General features: G+C 32.0%; 1 protein-coding gene across 1 annotated transcript; it reads left to right on the plus strand.

Annotated features, from left to right (window-relative positions):
• Positions 1-2,832: 2,832 nt before the first annotated feature.
• LOC143079422 (uncharacterized) lies at positions 2,833-19,112 on the plus strand. The gene is made up of 14 exons (XM_076254759.1): positions 2,833-3,513; positions 4,522-4,681; positions 5,600-6,394; positions 7,757-7,929; positions 8,525-8,690; positions 9,562-9,644; positions 10,854-10,905; positions 11,939-12,063; positions 13,097-13,264; positions 13,610-13,819; positions 14,267-14,364; positions 15,199-15,364; positions 16,750-16,901; positions 18,273-19,112. The coding sequence occupies exons 1-14, from the start codon at positions 2,944-2,946 to the stop codon at positions 19,075-19,077; spliced, it is 3,723 nt and encodes a 1,240-aa protein (XP_076110874.1). The 5' UTR covers positions 2,833-2,943; the 3' UTR covers positions 19,078-19,112.
• The last annotated feature ends 4,717 nt before the right edge of the window (positions 19,113-23,829 follow it).

Raw genomic sequence — 23,829 nt, forward strand, 5'->3', positions numbered from 1 at the left:
CTTGGGATTGATATTATTGTAAGTTGTATTTTTTATTTGTTAACATAATTGTTTTGGATATGGTTATTTTTTATTGTGGAATTTTCAGTGTGAAATCTTTCTTTTAAGATGAACAGTCTGACGAAGTTAGACCTACACCATGCCTAGATAGTACAATGGAAAGCTCAAGCTATGTTAATAAGGATTCTCACCAAGTATGTGTGATGCGATGTTTTCTGCTAGACAGATGTACATGGGCGTCTAACCTCCATTTGGCTCTCGAGCAACATGATTTGTCGACAACAGACTTCGTTGTAGAAGCAGACGTTATAAATTTAGAAGTGCCGAGAGTAGTCGAACAGTCAGATTTCATCATTCTGGTTATCTGTAAACATCTACAACAAAACATCCGAAAAATCAAGAGATACTTACAGGATGTAAGTAATAAGGTGATCATATCTGGTGATCTTCATGGACTTCAAACCAAACAAATATTCCACAATTTCAAAATGTTTAAGATAACCGATGCTGAACCTATCGCGTCTTACGTAAAAACAACTCTTTCTGATAATAGAGAAAGAAACGAAGAATTAATCTACAAACAACACTCATCTGATTATGATGACGTCAACAGTATTGGTGGAACTTATAAGAAACTAAGACATTTCAAACATTCACATTGTGGGTTCGTTCATTCGTCGACATTAGAACCAGGAGAAAATAATAGAGGGACTTTCCTTTTGGCCAAAGCTTGTTTCCCATCTGGTAAGAATTACTATATATGTAAACCGCGTTGAGGGGAATTAGATGAAGCATCCAATTTTACACTCCAAAAAGGCACGATCTGTAAATATGTATTTATATCGTGATCAGGAGTTATACTTTCATTCGCTTCATATATTTGTTCCTGATAGTTTCTTTAAGTTGATTGCCAATGTTAAATGAATTGAGCCTCCATCTTCTGAACATCTATCGAAGCTCCAATAGTAGATTTATTGCTTGTTTTTAATGTCATTGTTTTCTTTGTCCCTTTATATCATATGATTTAAAAATTTAAAAAAATTAAACAATTTAGAATATAAACTAAAAATATTATATTCATTAGTTTCTTGGATAAGCTCGTTTGTTTGTGTGTGTGTGTGTGTTGTTTGGTTGCAATCTCATTGATGCACATCTCTCATATTTTTTTATTCATATTGCTCTATTTCTAAAGACATACATACATACAACTTTTGAAAACAGTAAAATTATTGAATTACTCATGCACTAAACATTTGCTAAAGTAGCTCGGTTTTGCAAAGGAATAGATACCTCTGTGCAAATACTTTAAATTTTGGGGAGTTGTTTTTTTTTGAATATTTTTGAAAATACAACAAATACAGAGTTTTTTGTGAACTGAAAAAATAAAAGAACGGGTAATCTAAATTTCAATTTTTTTCCTTGCGCGTTTAAATATTTTGAAAATAATTTCCAACAAATAAGAAACTTATCAAGTTATCCCGATATGTGGCAAAAATAGGTTTTCACTTAATTATGTATATTAACCTATTAACCATAGTATAAATTGTTAATATTTTGAACTCCATTTTATATGAAAACAGATACAGTGACGTTTATTTTATATGCTAAAATTCAGTTTCTATACATTTTTTTTTCTTTTAGGAAGATGAAAAATAAATCTTGCATATCGAAATTTAAGTGTTTAAAACACTTTTCTATGTGATTAAAGGTCGTCTTTTATTACGCAAAAATATACGGAAGTGTTTGTATCCGTATTCAATAAACTTTTGATGTAATCCGAAACTAGAAACTAATAATATCTCCAAATAACTAATTCAAAGCGAAATCGTTCATGTATGAGTTCTTTCTTATTCCTTTATTTGAATATAAAATGCATTTTTTGTTGTTACTGTGATTGTATACAATTATCAAAGGTACCAGGATTATAATTTAGTACGCCAGACGCGCGTTTCGTCTACATAAGACTCATCAGTGTCGCTCATGTCAAAATATTTATAAAGCCAAACAAGTACGAAGTTGAAGAGCATTGAGGATCCAAAATTCCCAAAAGTTGTGCCAAATACTGGTAAGGTAATCTATTCCTGGGATAAGAAAATCCTTAGTTTTTCGAAAATTTTAAAGTTTTGTAAACAAGAAATTTATAAAAATGACCACGTATTTGATATTCGTGTCAACACCGAAGTGCTGACTACTGGGCTGGTGATACCCTCGGGGACGAAACGTCCACCAACAGTGACATCGACCCAGGGGTGTATACAATATTATATTAAAGAACCCAATGTTTATCCAAAGACTTTTTTCTAAATGGATAATCAAGTAAAGAAACATATAACTATGATTCACACTTCAAAATAAGTACGCAAACGTCACTTTACCAATATGTTTTGTTATTAAAAACACCCATGATAAGTTTAAGGATACCGATGAGAAAATAATTAACCGTTCATAGAAGGAAAGGCACAAATATGTAGATGAATAATAATAATAATCCAAGCGTTTTCTTTAATATATTTTAATATTCAATGAGAGTTCTACTTATCAGCACAATACCATTTATTATCAAAACATTGGTTCACAAAACAAACCGCGAAAACAAAATATTAAGCAACACGATACATATAAAAAACGAGTTACACTCTAGTATTCTGCTACTTAAGAACTGATTGAAAGATACAGATAACTATTTTTACATTAAGACAAAAAACTTTATTAATGAAGTATTTTTGTTTGTCGTAACAAGACATACAAGCAAACTATTTTCAATAGCTGAGATACTTGTTTTGTTTTGCCAAAATATTCTTAAATAAAATGGTTTGTTCTTTATTAGTTTTAGTACGTACCGATTCACTAGACAATCTGAAAAGACGGTTTTACATTGTCGGGGAAGAAGAAAAGAAAGAGCTGATTAAACAGATACAGAATGTTACATTAAAGTCGCTACGTATGAGTTCGGATTATCTTGGGTTGATAACACTACTTGGGATTGCAGATTATAACATCCAGGAAAATATCATAGTAACCTTGAACCATTTACAACTAGAAGACAATATAATGAACCGATGCTTACGAGCGAACGATCTGTTCACAGCAGCAAAGTGGTTGATAGGAATAGTGAAAGCTAATTTTGGAGACTCTCATATCATGATAAACCTGTTACCCGTTGTCCTGGAGACTATTTCTATGCTTTATTTGTCAACATTGACTATTACTATGCTTCATGAGAAAGTAAAAGGTGAAATAGAATCATTCTGCGCAGAATCAGACCAATCTTTGCGAAGCTTAGTAGCAAATCACATAGCAGGGAATAAGGATGCATTATCAGGCTTGATACATTCGCTTCTAGTACTCCTTGTTGATTTCAAACAAAGAGTTGGAATATCAACGTCATTGAAAATTGGAAATTTAAAAGATGCGTTGATGATCCAAGAAAATAGAAGTCGTATATTACGAGACTTTCAAAACACTATGTGCTTCCTCGAACAGTATACGTGCCTCGCTTTCGTTGCAAATCTGGTTAGTTGATAATTATTACTTCACTTGTATCTGTCAATATTCACACGTGAAAATATTTCTAATTAGTGTTGATTGATTGAATGGATTCTAGATTGATTGATTGATTGATAGATTGGTGGTTGCTTTTCACCGCATCAGCACAAAAATGCTGATATTACGTCGAACCAGTAAACCTGATAAACAATCAATTTTATGATAGATTTTTCATTTGTTACTAGTTATTTAAGTGTTTTTAAAAGTAAAAATGACGTTGTACATGACATAAAGAGCTTTCTTCATCGTTAAGAGAAAACAAGTCACGTTTTCGGTTTGCTCTGATAAAGTAATTTGTTTTTTAAATTGTGCGTTCGATGAACTGTTTATTCATATTATAACACTAGCACAAATACAAAATCTATCACAATATGAAGTTTGAAATCCTATTTTACGATTTAGATGAAATCAAAATTTAGAATTGATAAATCTTTTTTTAAAACTCAAGCAGTTGATAGCTACAAAAGGTTAATCCAGCAAATTATGCTTGGCATTTTGTTTTATACTATTGTCATTTAATTGAAAAAAAAGTAACTTCGTACCGTACCGCTGTTAGATAACTGCATAATTTAAATATCTTCTCTCCTTTATCTTGCCTATTGTGCTCGAAAAGATGGAATGTGGCTATTCTAGAAACAAAATCACTCCAAACGCTTGTCAAAACCCGAAGCAAAGTAATGACACTTTCTTTGTAATAATGTAAACTTACACTATGTCAAGACTGTTCTCTTGAATCGGTTCGAGTTAAAGTCTTTGATTGACTACATCAGTAGAAACAAATGCAAAACTATATATGGGTGCTATTTAAACAAATATCAGACGACAACACAAAGAATACATTATAGAATGAACTCAAATAATTTGCTTGACAAAAATCTTTCTTAAATGTATTTAACAAATAAAAAAAGATAAAAACTCTCCTTTTAAAGACTCGCACATTTTTATTTGCTTATACACAATTTTTGAATATTTTAGGTGATGAAAACAATGGATATGGAAATCATAGAATTTTTCGATCAGCTAATTCGTCAATCATTGAGAAAAGCAAGACGAAAACAAAAGATGAATGATGTCTTATTTTCAGTCCTTCATCTTGTAACTAAAACAGTACTATTAAGACTAGGAAAGGATATAGGTAAGATCATATATGAGTTCATTGCATATCTTTTGTCGTCCACTTTAAAACTTGATAAAAAAAAAATCCCGAAAATTCAGAAATATTCCTGGTACCCAACAAACTTTTCTTCATCTCCTACTCAAACACATTTACGATACCACCGGTCAGACCTTCGTTTTGAAAATAACCAGGTAAATACACAATATGTGTTTAAGAATAGACGAAAAACATAAACTGTGTGGAGATATTAGCGGTTTTGAAGCTATACATAGAGGGGGAGCTTTAATTGTTTTGCATGCTACGGAAATCTCTTAAATCTAAAATGACAAAAATACCGAACGCCGAAAAAAATTCTAATCAGAAAGTCCCTAATCAAATGGCAAAATCAAAAGCTCAAATACATCAAACGGTCGAATAAGAACTGTCATAATCCTGACTGGGTGAAGGCATTTTCTTATGTAGAAAATGGTGGGTTAAACCTGGTTTAATAGCTAGCTAAACCTTTCACTTGTATAACAGTCGCATAAAACTCCAATATATTGACAACGATGTGTGAACAAAACAAACAGACATAATAGGTAAAAATATAAAAAAAAATGGGTACATCAGTCAACGTTGTGTTATAATCTTAATCACTACAAAAACAAAAACATATGTATTATAGAAACACAAAAGGGCATATAGATAAAGCACATAGGTACATATGAAAGACAAGAATAAAAGAATTTACCAGAGCACAATAACACAATGACAGAATGTATAAGTAAAAAGCCACGTCATATATAACAAAGAAACTCAAAAAGGCATATGGACAAAGAACATTAGCAAAAATGAAAAATGAAAAACAAAAATACAAAAAATTACCAAAGCCCAATAACACAATGACGGGATGTATCAGTACAGAGAAACGTCCAATGGATATCTAATTTATTCCAGATGTCGACTTCCAAAGAACACCATCTCAATTGAGTTGGAAACTCGCAAAAATTTTGAATCTTTTCCTAGACAATGACAGAATTGGACTTTCTCTACGTAAAAGGTTACTGATCATGATAGAACCTTTGTTGTTAAGTAGCAGCCAACAAATTATTGTCAACATCATATATTTATTACGTAAACATGATGTAAAATCAGATGAAATTAGACAAAGGTTTGTCAAAACAATCAGCTTAAAATTACATCCAATCAATTTTAAAATAAGAATTAGTAGTGTTGAACTAGGTGAGGATTTTAAACCTGAGTGGGTGGATTATGAAGGAACATTGGCAGACTCTACCATAGTGACTATGCACATGCTTTTACCGACTCTAAACGCACTCTCGAAGGGCGACGTGGATGAGTATATACGGAAATCAAAGAAGTATGATACTGATCGTCACACCAGTGCTCTACAAGTTCTCCATTCGTTGCATGAAGGTGTAACCCATCGGTGCATAATGCAATTGTTTGCCTTCCAGTGTCGGCCAATTCCGTTGTTTTATGTGACTGAAAAGTCAAAAGACCCCGATCTTTTAACTTATTTATTGAACAGTAGACATGTTGAAAATCAGTTACAGACGCATCGACTATTAGAACTAGTTGTGGACATTATAGAAGCTGTGATATTTTTACATGAACACAAAATCATTCATAGAAATTTAACCTGCTCAGCATTTAGCATACGGCATGAAGGAAGGACGGTGTTCTTACACGACTTCAGTCTTGCCACTAGTCAAACCAGCAGTATTTCAGGTAAATACCTTGGATATTTTTTTTAATTTTTTTAACGTCATTAAAGAAACATTCAAACATTTTGATCGCTGGCCAGCCATTACAAAAACAAACAACCCACAAAAACACAAAAATCACCCAAAAGTTTTTTAAATGAAGTAATGAGTACTGATAACATTTTAATTCTAGAATCATTTAAAATACCTTCATTTTCAAATACTATTTTAAAATATTCATTTCTTTCTTTATCTTAATCATTAAAAAACTTCCAGAAAGCGAAGTTCAAAACAATGAAAACTCAACTTTGACATTTTTTCACCAAACAAAATGATATAGAACGTTAAGATCGTAATCGTGATGTTGTTCTGAGGTAATGAAATAAACTTCAAGATTAAACTAAAAACGGGCATTTAACTTTCGATCAATAATCTGTTGTTACATTTGAGACAATTGAACAACCAATACATGTAATGTTTATAATATTTATCTTGTGAGTTCAATCGGACAATTGACAGTAAAAGTCATAAAAATAAATTAAAAGAGAGAAACTATTTTCAAGCATAAAAATTTGATAAAGACATTATAGAAACATGATCCATGTAGTTAAATCAACTTATATATGTAGGAATAAAAGGGGATTTTTTAGACGTCACGGTACAGATATAAACGACATACATAACAAAAAGTACCTCTTAGTTGAAAAACAATCTTTTAAAATAAATATTTCTTTATATTCTTTCTTTACAGCGCAAGCGTCACATTATTTATTATTTTGTTGATTATAAAAAAAACTATTCCCTTTATCTTTGATCTAAATATTTTTCTTCAAACTGAGAATCAGAATACGGTTTTTGTAGAAAATAACCACTCCCATATATTGTTACTAAAACATTTCCATTGATAAATTGTAAAATAAAAAGTAAAAACTAATTAATAACTAACATCATTATGTTATTCTCCAATATGAAATATCGTCAAAATACGATACATCTATTGGTATGGCTCCTTATTTGGAAAATTCACACGAATATGTAGCGGTCTTTAAACAGATTCGTAGAAAATTTTACACGAAAAAGTAATGAACTATGACAAAATACAGATGGTTGATACCAAAGAGATATTCAAACTCGTTAATTGAAGACAAACTAACAATATGAAATGACATGGCAATAAACCAAAAATGATCAAAAGACAACCGTCTGCAAAACACAATAAGGAAAACTAAATACTGAGCAATACCAAAACAAGTTGTATTAAAAAAAAACTTCCGCAATCCATTATCTCTACCATTGTCATCACCAAGATACAATTAATTATGAATTAAAAACAACCTGACTTATCATGGAATTAAAAAGAATAGAAATGTATAAATTTATGTTATAGAAGTTGTAGGAATTCCAGTCCTTTGGTCTTCTCCAGAAAGTATCTTAGAAGATAGGTTTGACAAACGGACAGACGCATGGATGCTTGGTAATGTCGTGTATGAAGTATTCACTCGTGGTTGTCATCCATACACAGAGGTTTATAATACTCCAACCGATCAAATTCTGGAATACGTAAGCATAACATGATATTCAAATTTATGTAATAGAATACAAATATATATTTAAAAAAAAACTAGTTTTGCTGTAAATTCACTGAAAAAGGTTAGGCACATTATAAGTTTTAGAGCATTGGTTAGAAAGTAAGATTGTATGAGAAGATTCTGTTCATACATTCAGCAAAATACAAAATCCGCTTTTTAAAGTAATTGCAGAGTAGTGATATCTGTTTTATTAGTGAAACTTATATCAAGAGGTATAAAACATTGGTAAGACATGCAGTGTAAAGCGCCGAACAAGGGAAGTACATTAAAATACCATCAAATGCACTAACATTCGATACAAAAATATCTCGGCATTACATTTTTCAACATATTGCACAGGGAAACTATCAGACATTGTGTTGGGATGGTTGGGGTTTAAACCATAGATGGTTACAGGATAATATTGATAAATGTATGTAGAAAGTGACAGAACAAAGTTGAAACGGACATAAACATCTAGTTTTGAAGTTGATCACTAAACAAAACTATCATACGTTGCTCTGGGTATACTGTTGTATTTCAAGATAATAATGGTACAAGTAATATGTATCCTCTTTTATGTAAAGATATTGTTCAGTCATCTGAAGTTGTACAAGTGGCCATGTATCCCGAACGAAGTACACAACGCAATACTAGGGTTAACACAAACACAACCAAGCGATAGATCGGAAGTTTCAGCGATAAAAACAAAAATTGGATTGATGTTGAACGACGAAAAATTCAAGGATCAAGGTATGATTATATGCAAGCTACTTATAAGAACATCATATGTTGGGTTTTTCAAGTATCGGTGCCTGGTTGCAATCATGTGAAGCTTCCATATCCGATATCCAATATACCTGCTTAAATCAGTTTTTAATACATGGCACTATCTTTTATCGGTTGCGATGGGATTCGACTGATATTCTAAATAATATTCTACCAGGCGAAGTTTATCTTCAATGAGTTTTGCTATCCGTTTTATGTCTACAGCTCCTTATATTCATATATGTAGGTATTCGAACATCCAAAGACTTAAAAGCGTTCATGCTGATCGAGATGGAGGAATTCCATTAAGTGTTATTTTCATTTATATTCCCTAACGCTTTAAGATGTTGGTTTGTAGTTGTAGCAGGAAATAATTCTTCCGAACTGGCCTTTGTTCACGAGTTTTTTTGCAACAAACGTATAATAACCACATGGTCCAAAACACGTGTATCTGGAATAATCTTCATGGGGTACACTCATGGTCGAAATCTAAGGAGCCTAACACGTCGCTATACGCCAAAGGTTACAATAACTATGCAAGGTTGAGAACAAATTATTAAAACATAATTACTCATTCTAAAGGTGTCTGTATAATACACATTTAGTGTATTTCTATGTTTTCTATTGCATATTTTAATTCTTGAACAAAAAAGATGATAAATTTATTTCACTCCTATAAAGTTGATCTTGTATGTTTGTAGTCTCCTTAAGCTATCTAGCTATTCATTTTTGAGAGTTTCTTCTATGGATTTTCCGTGCTTCTGGTGAGGATATTAGCATTAATTTTAATTGAACACAAAAAGGGACTACTAACGGTAGTCGACTCTGATTATTAAGTCTAAATGTAATTCTTCAGGTTCAAAAATTAGTGTTCCACTCGACACAAAACAAAGTCAAGAATTGCCACAACTGGATATGAATCAAGGAAATCCTGAAATTGTAAGTTTTTAATAGTAAAATAATTAATTGTGAAAAACATTTTGAATTCTAATATCTATACAAAAAGAAGGCATAAATCAATAAAAATTACAAGATATATAATTTTGGATCCTCAATGCTCTTCAACTTTGTATTTGTTTGTCTTTATAAATATGTTGATATGAGCGTCACGGATGAGTCTTATGTAGACGAAACGCGCGTCTGATGTACTAAAATATAATCCTGGTACCTTTGATAACTATATAGATAAACATTCTGCATAATTTACGCATTTTTGGTCCGTGGTGCGCTTAACTGAAAAAACTTCGAACCTTAGAGTATCAAAGATCGAGTAGCGATCACCGTAAACCAACTTAAAAGCTGCAAAACAACAGAAGAAAAAGCAACAGGTAAAAATTCTCTGTTGAAGGATTACAACAGAAATTTTGAAATTTTGAATTACGTTGCAGTGCCGATATTCGATATTGTTCTAGTTTAAAAAAAAATCTACATGGCAACGTCTCTTTTAAAAAAAAGTTGGCGACCGTTATAACTGATCATCGTATTCGTACGTACTGTACTATACTATATTTTCACAAATGTGATCTACCGAATTAGACCATTTACTTGATTTGTAAAAACATGGGCAACACCACGGGTGCCACATGTGGAGCAGGATCTGCTTACCCTTCCGGAGAACCTGCGATCACCTCCATTTTTTGGTGGGGTTCCTGTTGCTTAGTCTTCAGTTTTCTATGTTGTGTCTTTTTGTGAACTTTATTTGTCTGTTTGTCTTTTTCTTTTTTAGCCATGGTGTTGTCAGTTTATTTTCGATCTATTAGTTTGATGGTTCCTCTGGTATCTTTTATAAAAGTTGTTTTTGCTTGATTTTGCTCTGTCAAGAACAACGTCACGGCTTCAGGTTTTGATATAGTTTAGCGTTCAACCCTTCAGATTGACCAATTTCGACTATGATTTTTTTTATCATTTACAAAGTGTTTTCTAAATTTAATGATCGATGTATAGAAGAAAATTCTTTTATAAGATATGTCTCGTCTAAAAAAAATTCGAAAGGTTTATGCCCAATACAGCTATGATAATGTACTCATGGGAAAGAACATCCTTAGAATGTCGAAAAATTCAGATATATATTAGTACGTACGTTAAGGTTTCTACAGTTAATTAATGATGCACCAAATACCCTTATTTAACTGTGATCTTTTTCCCTAGGAAGTACCAAAACTGATTTATCAGCTGAAATGTATTCACGGTGGATCAAGTAGTAAGTATGGAAATCGGTGTTTAACGCCATAATAAACTATTGTGCTCTTACGCTGTAATACTAAACAGAGGATTTCATTTTATAAAAAACTAACCTCATTTATAGTTTGTATACGTCATAAAGAAAAACAAATAGTATCTTCGGTTTGTGAAATGTTTAAACAACCAGTTTGTTTTTATTAATGGTAATTTTACATCAGAAACAAAAATGACTATGAAAACATGATTTATTTTTTTGTTGTAATTGGCTTTGAATCAGCTTTCATTTAATGCGAATACTCTTTCATTAGTCCTTTGTATCTATTGTTGTTATATTAATTCTTTTTATGTCTAGTGTCGATTTTTTATAATAAGCCAATAAGCAAACTGACAACGCCATGGCTTAAAAAATAAAAAAGACAAACAGAAAAACAATAGTAAACATGACACAGCATAGAAAACTAAAGAATAAACAACACGAACCCCACCAAAACTAGGGGTGATCTCATGTGCTCCGGAAGGATAAGCAGATCCTGCTCCACATGTGGCACCCGTCGTGTTGCTTATGTGATTACAATTCCGGTAAATAGTCTAATTCGGTAGGTCACATTCACGAACGGGAAGGGGATTGTAGTTACGACGTAAGGAACATATCCGATATCATTTGTGAAACGGTTATTCCATAACGGTCAACCAACTCGTGATGGCGTCCGATCAAAGTGTCATTCAAACTCCTAAGTAGAAAATAAACTGACAACGCCATGAAAAAAAGAAAATAAAACAAACAGACAAACAACAGTTTACATCAAACAATATCTAAAACTAAAGACTGATTAACATGGAACCCAGGTTATAACATTTGGGGATGTGGAATATATGGGTTGAGAGAAGGTGGATTTCGTCTGCAAACTGTAAACAAATGGGAGATTTGAGAAAAACGCATCCAGGTGTCATCTCTCTCGATTGTTTCTCGCTCTTATTGCTTTTTTTGTGACAACTTTTAGGTTTGTCCTTATATGTATTTACTAGTTTTATAGTTCATTTCTTTATATTAGATGCAACGAAAATATCAGGACATACGTATGTGAATACCCGACTTAGTCAGAGATTGCATAGTAACAGCCTAGCTATCAGTCCCCTTGATTTAACAGCACAAGATAAACCTAGAATCCTCAAAAGGGTAACTTTTGTACATGTTATGTCTGATATTTTTTCTAACAATTCTTACAATAAATGACAGTAAGTGACAGTGCTAACAGTTTTAATATTGAATTGTACCTTAAGTGATCGTTTTAAAACAGTTATTCAAGTTATTGGTTCAAACGGATATTCATTTCAAACACTGAGGGAGTAAACCACTTGAACATAAGCCATTTTTTTTTTGCCTTTTATAGCTTACCACGTGGTACGAGTTCTACTCATTGATAAAAGCCTATAGCTACTTACATTTGTACCTTGACCATTGTGACCTGAATGGAGAGTTATCTCATTAGCAATCATACTAGATTTTCTTATTTGTATAAAAATCTGATTATCAAAATGAGAATGTTCCTTCATTTTTTCAAAAATATGTTTCAGTCATTATACTAGCACCTTTTTCAGAGTATTATTTAGTTCAAATTTTCAAAGTATGAAACCTTCTTTTTAATTATCCTCATTTACTTTTGACAGCCAAAAGTTAAAACTGATAATGATAATTATGTATTTACTTAATTGTTCCTTATAGATACATGCACCAACATATTTTAGAAATTTGGTTACCCTATTTTCATTGTTTACTAAGAAAAAATGAAAGAACTTAGTCAAGTTAATATTTTTGTTAATCGACCTTTTGTATGTGAAAATAGAAGAGAGCGAACTATATTTCCCTATGTTGTACATAATCTTTCTAGATGTTTTTCTATTCAATAAATAATCTTGATAAAGCAAAGAAAAAAGATACAAATCAAAAAGGGGGTGAAATTGGACAGTGGCAGCTTTATCTTTCATATTTAAGAACCGAACATAATGATGAAAGGAGAAAATATAAATAAAATTAGATTTATAGACATTTCTTTGTAATCTAAACTTTAAATGAATATATATATACATATTGAAAAAAACGACTGAAAACAAATCAATTTGCCGTGACAAATCATCAAATTTGCAATATTCCGAAATAAAAAACAATTATAATTCTATGTAAATAACTGACGATATTTAACTCTTTCTAGTTTGGATTTCTAGACATACGAGAACCAGTAACATTGAAATTTCTTCGGATTTTACCTAATATTGACGAGGAAACTTATAAAGAAGTAATGTGTTTATATGATTCCCCGGAAAGGCATTTATCACAAACAGGCCAAAGAATGCAGGAACAAAATTTTCCATTTTATTTGGTAGGTTTTTCAATTATATTGTACGGTGTTGGTCTTATATTATGAATAACTAATCATAACGAAAAATAGTCAATCTTTTAAGTATGTATCAAAACTTGAATAAAAAAACAAAAATAAACATAAAAAAATTTTAATCGTTGGTCAACAATTCTATAAGTATTATAAGATATATTTATATTTCAAAGGTAAAAGCGAAAATGAAATGACATATGTTTAATATTACAAGTAGATAAGTTTTGAGAAAAGTATATGTATTACTAGCAGCATGTAAAAAACAGTACGATTTTTACTGAGGATTTATCAGCATGTCGTTTGAAGAATAACATTTCCTCATAAATCTTGCAGAAATACAGGACAATCAGAGGAAATAACCTATTAGAATTTGCGTTTACACATCCTTTTAAACATCTCCATGGAAATCCAGCATCAACCAAAGACGATTTCATTCACATAGTTGTCAAAATTGCGCATTTTATTTCCGAAATGCATCGCCGACATTTCATTTTAGGAGATCTTTGTGCTGAACATTTATATGTTTCTGACGACACAAAACAGGTAATTAAATTTTGGTATTTTACGTATTTTACGATGTAGGTATTAGCGTGCTTTTTCATAGATTGAATAAAACCCCTCTTGTTTTACACTTAACACTATTGTTTAAATATTCTAATGTCAAAATTTAATAATTTTAAGAGACATTTAAGTAAAAACCAAAGCATCATTACACTTGTTACCTCTTCGATTTTTCTAGTGCATATATTGATGTTATAAAGAAAAGAAATACACTTTAGAATGTCAATCAGCGTTTTTCATGATTTGACTGGATATGGAACGCGTAAACTTTAAAATCATTTTTCAAGGGTGCATTAAAACTTCAATACTAGAACAGTTTTATGACAAAAAAGGAGCAAAATAAAAAACGCCTAGATAATGCATTCTTGATCTTCTCAAAAAGTTTTATTATAAAAAATGAGTATGAGAGTTTTTTTCTAATCTTCAAAGGTGTTTTTGCCAAGAATTGGAAGAGTGTTATACTTTGAAGAATCTGATGGAATTGAGGATTGTTTACTTGGATCTATGTATCAAGACAGGAGAAGATGGTGAGTTATGCACTTGCTTTATAATTTTTAAATAACTACGTACATTCATGAACAAAAATTATTATAATTCACTTCAAGTAAAACATTTCAGAACGACACAAATATGGGTGAATATGGTTGTTTTTCCGTTCTGTATTCGAAAATATATCGTTCTTACCTAATTAGTATTATTTTTTTAGAGATAATAAATTATTTAATAACAGGTTTATAAAGATAACAAAAATACATTTAAAAGCATAAATTTAAAAAAAAGGTTTGAAAGTTGACAGTGTTAATGAATGAGATAATTCCTCAAAAATATATGTTTTTATGTTATCAACTATCATGATATTTAGAATAGTATTTTATCGAGTTCAAATATTACAAATCGATTAAAATTACACAAATAATGCTCTCAAAAAGAATCCAAGTTGAGGGATACCTGGTTAGCCAACAGCGCCTCCTGCTATACACGCATCATCCACCATGTAAATAATCACCTGGCCAAATTTCACAGTTTGATAATAGGAAACATTTGGTAAAATGACAGATCAGAAGACTATTCTGGTGTCTAAAGAACTAGGACCGCAGAAACATGGCCCTAGTGTCATTAGAACAAGACACGTTCGTAACGTAACAAGTGATATACATGTATGTTAACTCCCTTCATACGATGGGGTTATTGTTATGTTATAATACTAAAAACAATACAATTTGACAATTGAAAAGATGAAATCCTCACGTTTGTAACATACTTATATCTCAATGTTGCTGCCATTAATAAGCTAAACTATGTAGAATAATTTATCTGTTGTATTATGCAAACTATCACGTGATGAACTTTATCATGAATAGGAATCCAATTGAAGTTCTTCAGCATGGACAATATTCATACGAAAGTGATGTCTATCGTTTTGCAATGACTGTATATGAGTTCTACACTGCATTAAATATACATAGCCAGGACCCAATGGCTGATCAACTCAACTGTGCTCCATTTGCTTACGTTGAAAGTGATGTGGTTAGTTTTACTAAAAATTCATTTATGTAGATTTATATTTCTGTCAGTAAAAATATTACAGATACATTCATGAAGCCTGGTATCAATGATGATTACAGTTATATTGAATAATATACTCCAAAGCTAGGACTGAGGTACAATCAAGAAATCAGTCTTGGAGAAGCGCAAAAAACAGTTACTGATAAATAATTGAATTACTGAAATATATAAATCATAGACAGGTCAATTCCCCTCACAAACTGGACTGATTATGTATTCTGTCAGTTACTATACTATCTTTCTCCGTATATCCATTCCATAAAAAAAGGATGCGGTATATACCAAAGGGACATTAAAACTTAAAAGTTAGAAATAAACCGACAATGCCACGCCAAAAAAAAAAACGAAAAAGACCAAAGCTCGTATTGAGTCCGATCTGAGAAAATATTAACGATGATATATCTTAAAATGTATAGAAGGTTGTTATCCTATTAACTGTCCTCTATCTCGTGATTTCGACTATATGTTTTCTTAAATCTAAAATATTGGTGTTGGTGTTTTCAAAGTGGTACCTGTCAAAATAATTGTTGACAGAATATTTACTATAAATAATGATAATATATAAAACAATACTTTGATACCGTCAATACAGCAGCAATATATTTAAAACAATACTTTGATACTTCAATATGCAGGAAATTTTAAAAGCGAATAAAATACGAAATGTTTTCAACACAAAAAAACGCTGTGGGCTTGATAATTTCCAGAAAAATAAGAGATACATGTTTTTGTATGTCGTAAAAAATTGAAATTAAGAAGCATAGTCAAGTCATCTATGGCGTTTTTTTAATACATTACATCTACATTTTGACTTGAAAGATTATTATTTTTATTTGGAACTAAACAGATTTCAAAAATAATTTATTATTTATAACTTCAGAGGATAACATAATGTTGACTGCTGTTTCCCTATTTTTGACATTTTTACCTATTGTGTCTGTTTGTTTTGTTTACGTATCGTTGTCAATATAATGGTTTTGGAGGCAACCGTCATACAAGCGAGAGGTTAAGCTAGCTTTAAAATCAGGTTCAATCCACCATTTTCTACATAAGAAAATGCCTGTTCCAAGTCAGGAATGTGACAGTTGTTATCGATTCGTTTGATGTGTTTGATCTTTTGATTGTACCATTTGATTATAGACTTTCCTTTTTGAACTTTCCTCTGAGTTCAGTATTTTGTGATTTTACTGTTTAGATGATATACTTCGTAATAGAATAAATATCAAAGTAAGAATCATAACAGAAAACAAAAATATTTTTTCTTAGTTAAAACATTATTTTTATTCATATTTTAAGTAAGAACAGTATGTGTTTCTATATTTTCAATTTGCCAATTATTATTCCAGCTTCTAGATGTTTTATATAATGGAGCAGTACCACCAAGACCGAAATTATGCCCTGATTGGTTATATGGAATATTACTTAAGTGTTGGGATCGGGATAGGACACAGAGACCATCTGCCCTGTGGCTTAAAAATATTATTTCACGCCAAATGGGGTAAGTAAAGGATTATTCAAAATATTTTGTGGTATGAGGTTGGTGTACTCCAAATCTTCGTATATTCATAACTTGATTACAATTTTGTTTCTGATAATATAAAACTCTGATAAAAAGACGCCGTGAATAAATACATGGTAAACAAGGAAAATATATGGCCAAGTTCGGATGGATATCTAGAGTAGATGGAATTAATATGGTCATATATAACACCTGTTATGATTGGATATAGCTTTCCCGCCGTTAACACTCGAGGAACTGTTGGTTGTGGCAGGGTTCCTAGAGATCGACTCGATATCCCGGATGTTATGACGTCAATCCAATCAAATTTGAATGTAAACATATTCAGAGTAGGGGCGTTGTTCTTCCGGTTATCTAGAGACCTTACTCTTCAAAATTATTTACCGTTCATATGGAACTCGAGTCAGAACTCTAGTTCCATCCGAACTTAGCCCATATGAAAACTTAACTATATTATTAAATTTGGCTCAATGTTTTAGTTAGAATATTCATTTTCAACTTTTAACTTATTACCTACTAACGCATTATTACTTAAATGCCAAGTAAACTGCGCTTACAAGGATTCGTGAAATATAATACGATATTTCAGACTGTTTACAGTAAATATAATTACACCTTATGCAAGACTTCTGGGTTTTGATTGGCTGGTGGCCAGTATATTTTTCTCCAATTTACTTTTATCAAATGAATATCGTTCATTTTTCAACAGCGCCGGGTTATATGCGAAAAGGATATGCATTTTTTACCCTCTCTTCTATGGTATTAACCAAAAATACTCTATTCGACTGGACGCTTGTAATGACACGATTATCAATGCGTTTTGCACGTTAACATTCGGTGTAATTAAACAGATATAGCTTGTTGTTGAGGGGTATTTACGAAAAATACCAGTCTTGAGAATGAATTTCCATCGCCTTACGGCTCGCGAAATTGAACATTCTCTCGACTGGTATTTTTCGCAATTACCCCTCCTTAACATGATATATCTGTTCAAAAGTTAGTTATACATGTTGCTGTTAGAAAAGATAAGTTGATATCTCAAAGTGGATCTCATTGGGGTCTCAGCGTGAGACGGGATTACCGATTTTTTGTAAGCACAAGACGTGAAAGTCAAATTATTGTGACGTGAAAACGGGAAATTAATTCTAGCGGGACACGGGAAATAAAAAAAAAGAGAACTGCGTACGTTTATAGCGTAAGCGGCATACAGGAATATGACTAAACAGTAAGTGGGATCCGGGATAAGAACCCCCAATGAAACCCCCTCACACAATCAAGTTTCTAGCTTAACTACAATTTCTATCGATTCTAAAAGATGTATTGATCAAAGTAGTTTATTTTATTTTGTAGGGATCCTCTCTTAGATATAGACCATACTCTTTTCGATAAACAACTAGATACTGAAATAGCTGATTATGACACTCCAAGACCTGAAATACCTCTTCGTTCCAAAAAGACAGACCAACCAACAAATGAACACTCATTTCAACCTGCTGTATCTGATCAATCAGCTACTGCTAACAGGCATGACGAGTCATCAGGATTTACCCTATCAAGAGGTCCAACCGTTTATACACGCAGTGGAAGAAGATCGTCGAGTTATCGTCGCCAAAGCGACTCGTCGACTTTTGGAAAAACAGAATTTTCATTGCCTCAAAGATTTCCCAGTTTGGAAAATCTAACAAGAGATTTCAAGGGATCCTTTAGTCATACTTCACAGAATCAATTAATGCACAATCTCCATAGTAATACAGCAACTCGATCTCAACCTACTTTTGTGGAACCAGAAAGACAATCGTTAGGCAGTCATCATGTTAAAAGCCAACCAGTTCTTTCCCCTGTGTTACCTTTTCAAGGATCTGTACGTTTACAAAGACAGGTCGGTTCTTTAATAAATCACAATCCAACATCTAAAACTAGTAGTGCACCAAACTTACCACAACACCAATCGACAATATGGAGGAGAAAAGAAGACGTAGAAAATAGACAATTCAAACCACCACATCCATACACTGACAAGAGATTTCAAACATATATTGACGAATTGAATGACAAATTTTCGTCAGTCACAACGACAGGAAATGAACATGTGTTAAACGAGAGTATAGAGAGAAGCGAATCAAATTTGTATCTTCAAGCAGTTCAATATGTATGACATATGTTTTCATAATCCATAAAAAGAAAATCCGTAATCAACATATTCTTTTTTTATGTTCATTGAGAATGGTCTTAGTTAAAGACGTATTGTTTCTTTCAAACAATCTTTAAATGATTTGTTTGATTTTGTCTCTATCAGAAGCGTCATGTTGCCGGATTTTGGGGCAATTTTTTCAGCGGCGTCAATAAATAGATATAGGAAGATGTGGTATGAGTGCCAATAAGACAACTCTCCATCCAAGTAACAATCTATAAAGGTAAACCATGATTATAGGTCATGGTACTGCCTTCGACACGGAGCCTTGGCTCACACCGAACAGCAAGCTATTAAGGGCCCAAAAATTACTAGTTTAAAACTATTCAAACGGGAAAACCAACAGTCTAATCTATATAAAAACGAGAAAAAAGTATGAACTACATAAACAGACGACAACAACTGTACATCAGATTCCTGACTTAGGACAGGAGCAAACATTTGCAGCGGGATTAAACTTTTGTCCCACTTTATCGGTCATACTCTATAGACATTATTACAATACACGATTGCATAGTTAAATATTTAGTTTATGTGATTACTTCAGTCTGAGGGAAACACAAAGATTAACTCTTTACGATAAGTCAGTGTTATTTCGCATGCAGGTGTATCGTTTTTAGTATATCGCTTTCAACATTCGCATAGCTGCGTGTTGTTATTTAAATTTCAACATTTGCAATACTAATATACTATACTAGTCAACACACAACTTTTGAATCAAAATGATCAAAAAGCATTTAATCTAAAACAAAATCAGGTGCACTATTTTGGAAACTTTTGAAAGGCCATATATTTGCATATGATTATGAAAATCAAAACCTGCCGGAAAGAAACTAAATTCTGCGTAAATGATCACAGGATTCAAATATTTTTTGCGGAAAATTGGATTCAAATCGACACACAGTTTTCAAAGTAATAACAAAAATTCAAATTTGTTCAAAAATATGCAATATGGTAAATCAAGTTATGTCCATGTTGTAAATTAAGGGTTGAAATATTGGGTTTTTTTTGGGAGGGGGGGGGGGGGGATCTAAAAAAAAAGATAAAAAAAATGTGTCTACGTCTTAAATCAATTCTTTATATATGAAAACACCACACTTTAAATTTGGAACCTTTCGGATTAGTTTTAGGGTTGAAACCGTGTATTTGAATTTCACTTTACGTATACTGTATATAGTAAATGAAAGGATAATGTATATATTTTACCGATTTCTAATGGGACCGAATTTCGCATTACAAATAAACGAATAAAGTGTATGATTTTTAAAGAAAAATTGATGGCAAACATTGTCTTTACCTGTAAATGAGAGGTTGTCATTATTAGTTGGAACTTCTGTTTTTTAAAATTGTCGTTTTTGCTAATTTCGCCCAATGACGTCATGGAAACAAAAAAAAATGGGTTTTTTGTAAAAGGATATTTAGGTGTAAAACCACCAAATCATGGTACGTCACATTCGGTTGCATACGAAAATAGGTCGAAAAAAAATTCCCTTGAATTTGACAGTTGTAGGGAATTTTTTTGGAGGGGATTTCTATAGAATAATTTGTAATCTTGAGGTTACATGGTAACTAAACCTTGTACACAGATGAAATAAAGGGAGAAATTTGATTGATTCATTTCCAGTGATGGTTATTTTCTTATATGCAATGAAATGTTATGTGAATTTTTTTCTATAGTACTGGACAGGATAAAACTTTACTCATGAAAAGTATTTCTTTATTTGAAACAAAGATAATTTCTACACATTTTTTTGAAAAGTTCAAACTTAACAAAGACTAATAGGGGAAAAGCAATGTAGGTATTACACTTATAGTTCCGTGGTCATTCGGTATTACCATCTTCAATATTGGTCGTAAAAATGCAAACTTCATCTAGAATTCGAAAAAAAGGTTGGTTGTGTATCGTTTCTTTTGTTGACTAGTATATTAAAACAAGATACAGACGAGAAACATTTCTGTGTCAACATTAACAAATTGATGTCGCGTGGTTCCTGCTACTGCAGTGCAATTGTTTATCAGTCCGACTAATGATTCGGTAAGTCTGTCTAACATAATGACTACACACTACTAAACAGTGCCACTTGAATTAGAATAGATGACCAATCTACTAGTAATACGAAATGACAAATAAATGTATGGTTAGTTTTAAAACAGCAGTTTAAGCACACTCATATATAGCCCAGGTGGTCGTGTGGTCTAGCGGGACGGCTGCAGTGCAGGCGATTTGGTGTCACGATATCACAGTAGCATGGGTTCGAATCCCGGCGAGGGAAGAACCAAAAATTTGCGAAAGCAAATTTACAGATCTAACATTGTTGGGTTGATGTTTAGACGAGTTGTATATATATATATATATATATATATATATATATATATATATATCATGGTGGTTTTTGATAGTGAAAAAAACCAGAAAGTAAACCATCGAACTTCGGAATAACTGGTAATCATAGTCAACTAGAACCGAACAAACTTGCAGAAGTGGAGATCATATTCACAATATCCATGTTGAATGATTGATGATGTAAATACTTTTACGACTTGGCCACCAAGGTCCAGTTTACTTAACTTTATAAGATCGCAGAACCGTGTACCCGTCTTTGGTTCTTTGTATAAATACTTTTTCCTATCCGTCTTTTTTCCCTTGATATGACATCTGTCTTTGTCTTCTCGGTCGATCTGTGAGATTTGAACACTATAAACTACTGTTATTTATCTCTATGTAGGAAATGAAGAGAAGAAGTAGAAAAACAGACCCCAACCATAAGAAAATTTTAGCTATCATACTTTGTCTATTGTTTTGGTATGGAAGTTGAAAGCTTTGGCTTGTGTATACGATGAATATTTATATTTTGCATATAAATCACATTCAGAATGGGTTATTTTTACAATAAATCTATAAAATTGAGAATGGAAATGGGGAATGAGTCAAAGAGACAACAACCCGACCATAGAGAAGACAACAGCAGGAGGTCACCAACAGGTCTTCAATGCAGCGATAAATTCTCGCACCCGGAGGCGTCCTTCAGCTGGCCCCTACACAAATATATATACTAGTTCAGTGATAATGAACGCCATACTAAACTCCAAATTGTACACAAGAAACTGAAATTAAAAATAATACAAGACTAACAAAGGCCAGAGGCTCCTGACTTGGGACAGGCGCAAAAATGCGGCTGGGTTAAACATGTTTATGAGATCTCAACCCTCCCCCTATACCTCTAGCCAATGCAGAAAAGTAAACGCATAACAGTACGCACATTAAAATTCAGTTCAAGAGAAGTCCGAGTCTGATGTCAGAAGATGTAACAAAAAAAAATAAACAAAATGACAATAATACATAAAAAACATCAGACTACTAGCAGTTAACTGACATGCCAGCTCCAGACTTAAACTGATTGAAAGATTATGTCTTCATCATATGAATATCCGGCACAATCCTTCCCATGAGGGGTTTAGTATCATACCATCATAACATATATGAGAAGAACATAACCCGTGTCATGCCAACAACTGGTTTTTAATAAATGTGTTTAGTTCCGATGCAAAGACCCTATAAGTGAATGAATATCAACGCCAAAATATGCAATCTTTCATGACCTGAGAACAGTATCGCAACTATATCCCTTCTTAATAAGTCTATTTAAAGGTTTTGTTAGCTTCTGAGGTGAATAATGACATTTTTGTGCTTTATAAAGAAGATTTCCATAAAATATCGGATGTGAAATACCTGAACGTATAAGAAGTCTGCATGTTGAGCTATATTTACGAATGATGTCCTTATACCGATGATAAAATTTAGTAAATGTTTTGACTAGTTTGTGATATCGAAAACCCTGGTGTAATAATTTTTCAGTAATATATATATATATGAGAGTTTTACAGAAAATCGCACGATTTTATATCATGATGATCAGCTGGTTTAGTTGTTTGTGCTAAATTTGCATTTTCTTCATTACGGTAAGGTATAGTTTATATTTGTATTTGGGTTTTTTTTCTCTCTATCATACCCTTTTTGTCGGCTAAGAGATTTACAAACAAAAAATAGATTCATATCTATGTTTTTGTTAATCAACCACCACTTATTCATGTACCTTTTTAATGTCAAGGTCAGATGACAAACTCTCAAAACAAACAATTTTGGCAGTCTATTCAGTTTTGTATCTGATTTAAGAAGTATCAATAGTTTCAATCCTAATGTAACTATGCAAAAAAAAATCCAGAATACAAAAAATGGATGTCTGATAAACATATGAAGGTTGCTTTTTTGGAAATTAAGTGTTTTTGATTTTCGAGTTTAATTTGGAAAAGTCACCTCATCAAATCTTATCCTGTCTTTTTCTTGCCATTTATGAAATTGAAAAACATTCTGAATATTTGTTGGTATTTGTCGAATATTCTTATTAATAGGCAGTTAACCATATATATATATATATTATACAGAGATTCATCCAGATTGTTTTAATTGATACATGTATGTTTTAAAACTGTTTACTTCAGCTATGTTCAATTTAACGTATTAGGAAAAACATCCATGTGTTAAAATGATCATGTCAAGCAGAATCTTGAATAATGTATTTCCCTTTGTTCACACTTTTCAAATGTACTATAACATTATATTATATTTGAAATATAGCTAAATTAAAGTAGAATGAATGGCTACTAATGGAAATTAATGAAATAGAAACCAATATGTGTTGAATTTATGATAACTGC

The sequence above is a fragment of the Mytilus galloprovincialis genome, chromosome 6 (assembly GCF_965363235.1).
Source record: "Mytilus galloprovincialis chromosome 6, xbMytGall1.hap1.1, whole genome shotgun sequence".
In the NCBI taxonomy this organism is placed as follows: Eukaryota; Metazoa; Mollusca; class Bivalvia; order Mytilida; family Mytilidae; genus Mytilus; species Mytilus galloprovincialis.